The sequence below is a fragment of the Mus caroli genome, chromosome 7 (genome assembly GCF_900094665.2).
Source record: "Mus caroli chromosome 7, CAROLI_EIJ_v1.1, whole genome shotgun sequence".
NCBI lineage: Eukaryota > Metazoa > Chordata > Mammalia > Rodentia > Muridae > Mus > Mus caroli.
Genome location: NC_034576.1, coordinates 105,648,323 through 105,659,165, shown reverse-complemented (window position 1 = coordinate 105,659,165; position 10,843 = coordinate 105,648,323). Strand labels below are relative to the sequence as shown.

Sequence of the window (10,843 nt, the reverse complement as noted above, 5' to 3'; positions counted from 1 at the left end):
TCTCTCTCTCTCTGTCTCTCTCTCTCTCTCTGTCTCTCTCTCTCTGTCTCTCTTAAATGTTTAAATGTTAACATTTAACATTTAAAAGAGACATTAAATGTTTAAATGTAACATTTAACATTTAACATGTAACATTTAACATTTAAAACATGACCCCTGTTAGATATAGGCTCTCCACATGAAGAATGCCACAAGAGAGAAAACCATGAAAGTAATCATGCTTGGGTGGTAAACATATGCACATATAGCAAAGGTATATAGCACTTAAAATATATAGATTTCTATAAACACACATCCTAATGGACTCCACCCAAAATGCGTTCTGGTGAATCAGCAGGTATATTACTGCAAATGACCAATGAATCAGCTTTTCTTTATCTATGTTGCCTGGTTCTTTGATTCTCATAATAGCCTAAGACCATCAAGTGATCACTTCACAACTCTTGAGAAACGCACCATGCTCATTGTTGCCAGAATTCCAGAGATAGGAATGCTTTGAGTCAGGAGCTTGTGTTGTTCTTCCCTGATCTAAAGTAATTCCTTTCTTGCAAGGAATCAACCATCTCTCTGCCTACACTGATGTCACATGAACTTAACCAGCTCTGAAACAACTATCAGCTCCAGTAAAGGCCCTGTAATTTGGGCTGCATGTTGGTAAGAATAACATCCTCATTCTCCCATCCTGTGTTCTTACACAGTGTTCTCCATGACAGTACATATTAGCTGACTTCATGTACATGTGTTTCCTACCTTTACTTTGATTTCTCTGTTTCTCCTTTTTAATAATACTGGAGATGTAACTCAGGTCTATGTGCATGCTATACATGCCCTCTGGCACCAGTCTTTATATCTAACCCTTCTACACTTATTTATTATTATTATTATTATTACTATTATTAATCATTTTATTTGTTTACATTTCAAATGATACTCCCCTTCCTGGTTACCACTCCACAAAGCCCCCATTCTCTTGTCCCCTCTCCCCTCTCCCCTTTGCCTCAATGAGGGAGTTCCTCCACCCACTTACCCACTCCTACCTCACTGCTCTAAGCATCCCCCTAGCTGATGCATCAAGCCTCCATAGATCCAAGGGCCTCCTCTCCCATTGATGTCAGATAAGGCTATATGCTGCTATATATGTATCTGGAGCCATGGATTCTTCCATGTATACTCTGGGTTGAGGATTCAGTCTCTGGGAGCTCTGGGTGGTCCACTTAGTTGACATTGTTCTTTGTATGGGCTTGAAATCCCCACCAGCTCCTTCAGTTATTCCCCTATCTCTTCCATGTGGTCCCCAGGTTCAGTCTGATGGTTGGCTATGAGTCTCTGCAGCTGTATTGGTCAGGTACTGGAACAGCAATACTAAGCTCTTGTCAGCAAGCACCTCTTGGCATGGCACCTGCAGACTCTTACTCCTCAAATTAATTAATCTATTTTTTATTTTCATCATGACCTATGTTGAATGACTCCAATTTTTTCAGTCTTTTAGTGGAAGTTATTAACCTGAATACTAAATAGAATACATACTTGTAATTTTAATATAGTCAACTAATAAAAGTCAAATAACAATCTTTTATAAATTGTAATTTTCTCAAATTATTTTTATTTGGTAACCTTTACAAACATGAAAGGGCTTTTTTCCTTTCCAATTATTACATAAGCCATTTAGAAATTAAACAATAATATCAATTACTGTAATCAATACTACATATATCTAATAAGATAGACCACATTCAAGTTTGCCTTCAAAAGATTCTCTTCTTATAGCTTGGTACATCAGGGATGGTGAACTCTATCTAGTTTCTCCTTATTGTATCCTATTTCATTCTTACAAAAGCTTCATGGAAACTTAAAGCTGATAGAATAAGCTTGTCTGTAATATGAATCATTCTTTGCATTCATTCTGGTTAAGATTATTAAAGATTGCTGTGGGCTGGCTCAGTCAAAGTCCCTCAACTCTCCGGAGAAATCAAGGTCCCGGTAGTAAGGTGAGCAAAGAGTTGGTGAGTGACAAACAGACTCGAACACCAGAGAGTATTGGATCTGAATGTAATTTCTCAAAGTAGCATCAGACTTATTTATTTTTTAAATAAAATCGGAGTTTATTTTAAGAAAATCACAAGTACACACTAGAGACAGGATCAGAATGTGAGCATTATTTTAAGAGCATGTTTGTCTGTTAATAGTTATGTATATGATGTCACCACTTTGAGGTCTTGTTGTTCAAGGGATGTAATTTACAGTTTGTTTTTTTATTAATTAGATATTTTCTTCATTTACATTTCAAATGCTATCTCCTTTCCTAGTTTCCTCCCCAAAAGTCCCCTTTACCCTCCCCCAACATACCCACTAACTGGGAAAAAACACCCATGGAAGGAGTTACAGGAGCTGACACTGAAGGAAGGTCCATCCAGCGACTGCCCCACCCGGGAATTCATTCCATAAACAACCAACAAACCCAAACACTATTGCATATGACAACAAGATTTTGCTGACAGGACCCTGATATAGCTATCTCTTGTGAGGCTATGCCAGTGCCTGGCAAATACAAAAGGTGATGCTCACAGTCATCTATTGGATGCAGCACAGGGTCCCCAATGAAGGAGCTAGAGAAAGTACCCAAGGAGCTGAAGGGGCCTGCAACCCTATAGGAGGAACAACAATATGAACTAACCAGTACCTCCAGAGCTCATGTCTCTAGCTACATATGTAGCAGAGGATGGCCTAGTTGGCCATCAATAGGAGGAGAGGCTCTTGGTCTTGTGAAAATTATATGCCCCAGTTAGGGGAATGCCAGGCCAGACTTATATTACAGAATGAAAACAAGGAAGTTAGGTGACACATCAGTCAAGGTACATTGAGGTTATCTGATACATAATGACTCTTTACACAAAACAGAAAAATGCATACATAAAAACTGGCAGGAACCAGGCAGTGGAACAACTAGAACAAAGTTAGCCCTACCTAAGGTCAGCTTATTCTTAGAAGCCAGGTGTGAGGCCTTTATGCTCCAGGGTTGAGGTCTTTATGCTTTCATGCCCAAGCCATAGTTCTAATTCTAATTTATTGTTTAACCCACCACCAGCCAACTCTTAGTAAATACCTAACTACGCTATTGTTCTGGACTTGTGAAAGTATGCACCAGGGAGGGTCCATACTCAATAACCCTTTTATGAACAACACAGTACTCTAATTTCTTCTTAAAGCACAGCCCAATCTTCTCTCTAATCTATTATAAATTCCTGTATATGGGAGTGACTCAGTTGTTATTCTAAGTATTTTGTGGAGGACCTCCATTTACTAGAGGAGCCCACCAACTTTCTTCTATTATGTAATATAGTTTACCATACATGACTATAATAAGAATTCTCAACTTACTTTGTTAAACTTGTCCTGAAATTTTTAACTCTATCCAGTAAATTGTAATGCCTGATTTCTTTCACTATCTCTCTTCAATACTGGAGGCATTTTATCTGAATAAGTAACATTCTTATAAATTCCAAGCCCAAGATCGGTTCAAGGACTTCCTAGAATATTGAGACACTGGTGAAGGCCAGGAAGCAATGTTCAGTCTAACTTAGCTATTTGTCAAATCATTCCTTGGGAGCACCTATAATAAAACAATACTGAAGGAAAGAATGCAGAACCATTCACCAACTATCACAAGGACAAATCTGAAACATATCTGTTAATGGGATGCCAGAGACTCTCCAGGAGACCATCTTCCATGAAACTTTGTGCCACAGGACTGTGGCCAAGCTTTTGGACTTGTCACTTAGACTCTACTGGAGTAGGTGTGGCAAAAGATCAGTCAACATTAATAACATTTCTTTTATTCTCTCTCTCTCTCTTTATCTCCATCTCTTTCCCCCCTCCCTCTCTCTTTACAGTACAGTATTCAAACCTTGCCAAAATATTTCTGAGACTAGCTTTATTATTCAAGTGTTCAGGTTTATAGATAAGTTCATACTAAAAAGGGGGTGAAGAATAAAATGCATCATTTTATTATTCACAAAACATTTTCTGCAAAATATGTTAAATATATAGATAAATTGGTGGCAGTATTGAGGAAAGTAAGTTGGATCATTTCTAACTTACAAAAATTGAGACATTAGGCCATGTAGCAGGTAATGGATAAAATAAAGTCAATAACGGAGGACCAACATCTGATAACTGATGTACATGTAAGAGGTGATTTAAACACTTGAAGAGAAGGCAAAGCTGAATCTACTCAGGATAAAATATGTAAGAACCATTGTTGAATAATGACCCACATAAACCCAGAAATTTTGGAAGATCAAAATTGTATGCACCTTATTCTTGGATTTTTTTTCCTTTATGAACTGTAGGAAAGATAAACTGTTATTGTAAAGCTCCATTGTCTACAGTATTTATTTATGTCATCTTTGAATTATTATAGATGGTAATTGGGTTTTGAAATAACTCTAGACTAAATGTGAAGTTTCTAATTTTATTAGAAAAATAATTTTATTATTATTTTATAATAAAACTTTGAAATCAAATTGCAACAAATCACAAAGATAAACAAAACGTGCAAGTCTTTGTAGTGTTCTACAATGCCAAGTTTTTTTATTTGGAAAGGCCAAGACATGTGTATGTTCACAAATGTAACATGCCATTCTAGTCTAGATCACCTGGGAAACTGTGATTTGAATAAACACCCTTATATAACACTAATATGGAGACTGTGTGCAACCAAAAGTCTAATGGATTGTGGCCACAGTGGAACCATTCACATCCAAAGACATAAGCCAAATAAACAGATCGGAATAAACTACAATGGCACCAGAGACTCTGAGAAATTCCTTCATATTCCCTTCAATGAATTGGATACATTTAGTTGAATATTACTAAACATTGAAATAGTAACTACCCTTCTGTCTATAATACCTTCTTCATCATCTTTACTAGTGCCAGATTAATAAATGATTACCTCTTTAGAAACCTTCGTCGACATATAAAAATGATTGTTTTATTTTTTGTTTTTGTTTGGATTTGATACCCAAGATTAAATCTAAGCCCTCATACAGGTTAAGCATTAATTTACCACTGTCAGATAATTTATCAGGTTTATTGTACAGGAAAAAACTTTCTCCCCAGAAGCAATTCATTTTCTCCTGTAGTACTCCTTCTAGTGGGTGGGACTTTGTGAACTTTCTCCAAGCACATTAACATATAAACTGATGTGCTCAGTAGTCAGCTCTTTCTTGGGCAACCAGAGCATTGATATTTCAAGGGTTCATCATCTGTCAGGTCTAGAAAATACATCCTCTGAGTCTGAGTTCAAAAGGTTGTGTTACCAGTAGGAGCTGGACACTTCACAGTCATTTATTCTCTATATTTTGACCAGTTATATATCTCTGTAGTACCTTCAACTGCTTCAAAAAGGCTCCTTTGATGTGAGGTGAGAGACACACTTATATATAGGTATGAAACAGATACTTAGAATACAGTTAGAAAGCATATTTATTTAGGAAAACAGCAGTAATAGGCTCTCCTCTAGGGTCTTGACCTCTCTAGCCATTGCAGTTACTTACGTTTACAGTAGCAGACATGGGCATTGAGCAGACTTTAAGTCCATTTAGATAACAGTTGGTTACTCTCAAGATGTAGGAGGCACTGTCACACCACTGAGAGTATCTTTCTGGGTAGTGGCCATTGTTGTGCTTCAGAGAGATTTTACCACTGTACAAAACTATTTATTGCTTTCTTTCTGTTGATAACTTGTATAGCATCTTCTCATACAGGAGAGCTAGTCCTCAAGGAAGGCTTCCAGTTCAGTGGAAGGTCAAATCCTCCAAGTCATGTGTCCACTGTTCATGGTATCTTCAGTGATAGAGACTTACTGTCACATTCTAGGAGGCAACCAAGGGAAATGACAATATTCTATGTTGTTTGGGGTGTCTTGGCCCCCTCTGACTAACACCTGAAAGGAGACTTCCCTTTTCTGGCACTGGGCATTTGTCAGTGGCATTTGTAAATGCCATTTATGGCTCTTAGATGGAACATTATTACCATATGTAGAATAACACCATTTGATGTGTATAATATAATTTTAAATTATAAATAGCATAATAATGTTTCCCCTTTTCACACATCCATTATGCTATTTAACTATCCTGCCTCACTCCTCTTCTGTGTTATCCTGTATTTCTCTCCAGTTAAGTCTGACTCCTATATTTCTCCTTTAAAATAACCCTGTCCTTTATAAATATCCTATATGCTTATCTATCCTTAGGACACACATTATCATATCTAATATATTCAAGTTGTAGTGTGCCCTAGCATACATAAAATATTATCAACAGCACCTACTTTGCTTTGCTGGAGATGTAAAGAATGTGCAAAACTTTCTAACTGAACTAATGAGGCCCAAGAGCCCAGTCTCAGTGGGGACTTGATTAAAAGCAATTGAAAGTGTCTCAGTGGCACCACAGTCACTTAAAGTCAGGGATTTCTGTATCCAGCCTCCAATCTCTTTCTATATTCATGGCCTCTAGCACCAGCTTCCTTCTGCCTTGATGTGAGATCTGCAGACTTGGGACTGAGCCTTAGCATGTGATGAGTTACTCCAGTAGACATATGTTTAATGTGCAATTGTAGCACGAAGAAGAGACCATGGAAGACTTGTCCTGGGATTTGGAGAGGCAGAAAAGGAGATTTTGAGCCCCAAAAGTATACAAGGATGTCTGCTGAAGATGACAGCTGTTGCAGCCAGGTCTTCCTATCTTTGTGGAATCTTGGGTCTGATAGCAGAGATAGTTCAGAAAGCATATGAGAGCTTCTTCATATCTATCCACTTAGTTTCCTGCCCAGGAAGTTGTCTTTTTTATGGAAACAGTGGGAATACTGGTGAGAAACAGAGACAAGTTGAGACAGAAAACTGAGGTGCTGAGATAGAATCAGCAATCATAAGCTCCACATCTACCATTTCATCTACAAACAAGATTAAGACACCGAAGCAATTTTCTAAGAAAAAAAATAAGGTGGCTAGGAAGCTAATTGACCTCTTGGAAGAAAATCTTTCCTGTGACAGAAAGAGATTATTTTCCAAGCAACCACCAAGTTGCAATAATAGAAGCCATTAAAGTTGTAATATTTATTTCAGAAAGATATCTCTAAGCAGAAAAATTATAGACAAGATCATGGTTTAAATCTATTCCCATTCCCAACCTTAACTATAGCAATAGTTTTCGTATAATGAAGCAATAAAACCTCCCTCAGATGATAACTGCATATTCTGACAGTTGTTCCATGAGCTCTTAATAGTTACCTTACTAAGATTTCAATCCCCAGCAAACCCCAGGTAGGCTAAAAGATGTTCATCTTGGCTTAACTACATATCTTTACCATGCTTGCTGATTTCTGTTCAGTGCTACCCACTTCCAATGACAAGAATACTTTTTATTGAAAATAGATTCTTCTCACGTACAATCCAACCCAACCACGGTTTCCCCTCCCTCTACTCCTCCTACCCTTCCACTTTCTATTTTTTTCCAGATCCACTCCCAATCTATTTCCAACAAGAAAAATTTCAAATTCCAAAGAGAATGTAACTTTAACTTGTAACTAATAGAAGGTAAGAAAGGAAAACTTTAGATATCTCTGTATGTTGGTTTTTGTTTAGCATCAATTCACTCTGAAATGCTAAACACCTACCTTGATATAATCATTGATCCATTTTTCAGTTTTCACTATGAACATTTTGGTTATATAGATATAAATTTGAATTTGAACTCGATTGCTGGGTGGATATATGATGTAGGAGTTGATATGATCATAACAGATTATGTAAAAAAATGAGATGTTACATTCCATTTTTAACTTCAAGTCGTGAGCTCAAGGCAGGAGGATTGCTTTGGCTCCAGAGCCAAGACAACCCTTCTGGGAGCATAGAAATGTCATATTTCAGTAGGAAAAAATTCCATGGATTAGGAGGGGGACCCTGGAAGTCAGAGCAGATTGAAAGGGGAGGACAGCTTCATCAATAATGGAACTTCTCTACTCCATCTCTTAGAAGTCACACAGGTTAATAAGAAGCGCCTATACTATGTGTCCTTGTTGCTCATTGAAATGGTGAGACTACAAAATGCTTTCTTCAAAACGAGGTTGGCAAGATGAGCATGTGGTTCATGCCTATAATTTCAGCACTGGATAGGTGGGGCAGGAAGGTGAAGAACTCAATGTCATCTTCATCAGCTACATATCAAGTTGAAGCCAGCCTGGCTTATATGAGACCCTGTTTCAATAAAAAGAAGAAACAAGAAAATGGTTGAAATAATCTCTTCAGAGACTATGCAAACTTAGGATTATTTGGTTCTAATCTTTTTGGTTTTTAATATAAATTTGGCAATTTTAATTGATTACTAACACTTCTACAATTCATTTCAGGATTTTGGATAGAGTCCATCTCCCCTATTCACTCCATTTACCATGACTCCAGGACCCCTAGGAAATGGAAGCATGTCTTCTACCTTCTTGCTGAGTGGCATCCCTGGGCTGGAGCACATGCATATCTGGATCTCCCTTCCACTCTGTCTCATGTACCTGGTTTCCATCCTGGGTAACTGCACAATCCTTTTTATCATTAAGACAGAGCCCTCACTCCATGAGCCCATGTACCTCTTCCTGTCCATGCTCGCTCTGACGGACCTTGGTCTCTCTCTTTGTACCCTCCCTACAGTGCTAGGCATCTTTTGGGTGGGAGCACGAGACATTAGCCATGATGCTTGCTTTACCCAGCTCTTTTTCATCCACTGCTTGTCCTTCTTAGAATCCTCTGTGCTTCTCTCTATGGCCTTTGATCGCTTTGTGGCTATCTGTCGTCCTTTGCACTATGCTTCCATCCTCACCCACACAGTGATTGTCAGAATAGGTCTGGCCTCTCTGGGCCGTAGTGTTGCACTCATTTTCCCATTGCCTTTCATGCTCAAACGGTTCCCTTATTGTGGCTCTCTAGTTCTCTCACATTCCTATTGCCTCCACCAAGAAGTAATGAAACTGGCCTGTGCAGACATCAAGGCAAACAGCATCTATGGCATGTTCGTCATCGTTTCAACAGTGGGAGTGGATTCCTTGCTCATCCTCTTCTCCTATGCACTTATTCTGCGCACTGTATTGTCCATTGCCTCAAGGGCTGAAAGACTCAAAGCTCTCAATACATGTGTTTCACACATCTCTGCTGTGCTTCTGTTCTATACTCCCATGATAGGATTGTCTGTAATCCACCGCTTTGGGAAACAGGCCCCCCATCTAGTTCAGGTGGTCATGGGCTTTGTGTATCTCCTCTTCCCTCCTGTGATGAACCCTATTGTCTATAGTGTCAAGACCAAACAGATACGGGATAGGGTAACCCATGCCTTTTGCAACTAGATCAGTTACAAAAATGTGCAATCTCTTACCATGCTTGAATAGAGGATGTAATTATTTGTTTTCTCAACAAAAAATAGAAGATTGACAAATTGATTATGCAATTCTCCTTTTACAGGAGGATATGGAGGTTTGTAATACAGAATGGTGTGGTAAATCATACTGCAAAAAAATGGCAGCAGAAATATAGATGATCCTACTTTCTGCTCAAGAAATGAAAACTGTTAACAACAATAAAAAAGATTTTCTTCTTCTCTTCCCCTATTCAAACATTTCTAACTTCATTTGTAATTGATCTCCTTGATATCTACTTGTGGAACCGAGGCACTGCACTGAGAAGACTAAATCCTATGGCAGGGCCACATGTAAATATTCCATTCTACAGGCCCAGCTTATGCCAAAGTATTAATTAAGACAATGTCAACACCACTGAGTGAAAGTAACTCAGATTATCGCAGCCTTCATCTTTCTAGTCTTTCCAGTGGGCAATCATTAAAAAATCAATTCTACTGTGAACCCAATCCTAATGCATATTTGTAAACAAAAGGAAAATTTAAGATACTTAAGTTGGGATCAATTTTAATTTTGTTGCTCAAAGAAGAATGTAAATAAAGTAAATAGCTAGAGAAGACAGCTGATTTTCAGTAAAGAGGATAAAGAAAGCTGTCTTTAGAGATACATAGTTCTCACCTTTGAAGACATGTGAGAGCTGGGTTATTGAAGATTTTGAAGAAAGAGGCTAATATAGTCCAAGCTGTTGGATTAGCATGAATAACTAAACCAAGGTGAAAAAGAAACAGTGTATCTAAGGTAACTGTGTAACTCAAATAATTTTTGCATTTAAATTTCATTTATTAATCTACTTGTGAGAGAGTGTGTGAGAGTGTGCGCATACACTCAGGTTCCTATGTATAAAAAGGATATCAGGTCCCTCAAAGCTGAGATTTAGGGTGCTTATTCATTTTGTTGCTCAGGTGTTGGGATCCACATTCAAGTCTGTATGACCGAGTGGCAAGTGTCTTTTACCACTGAGCTATCTCTCCAGGTCTGAGATAATTTTTGTCAGTGCTGTTCTGGCTGTTGCCGTTACCTTTCATATCTGAGAAGAGTTGATGATGAGGGAAGAGATCAATCACACACGACATCCAAAAGGTCATAAATAAATGAGTGACTAAAGTATGTTAATGTGCATTATGACTATACCACTGCTAGAGATTAAAAGTTAATTTATGAGAAGTATATGATGATTTATGACTTGTGATTGGAGATATTTATGGAAAAATTGGCCTTGGTAAGATGCTTTAAAGGGGTTTTGGATTACTTAGAGGAAACTATGGGGACGCCATGTCTCTACAAAGCAGTACATAGTGCGTAATTCAAAGAAGAAACAGCTAAACAAGCCGGGCGTGGTGGNGCACGCCTTTAATCCCAGCACTCGGGAGGCAGAGGCAGG

General features: G+C 38.2%; 1 protein-coding gene across 1 annotated transcript; it reads left to right on the top strand.

The window, feature by feature from the left end:
* Positions 1–8,454: 8,454 nt before the first annotated feature.
* On the top strand, positions 8,455–9,393 carry LOC110298391 (olfactory receptor 51G2). Its single transcript, XM_021167610.1, has one exon. It carries the CDS (start codon positions 8,455–8,457, stop codon positions 9,391–9,393), a length of 939 nt encoding a protein of 312 aa, XP_021023269.1.
* The last annotated feature ends 1,450 nt before the right edge of the window (positions 9,394–10,843 follow it).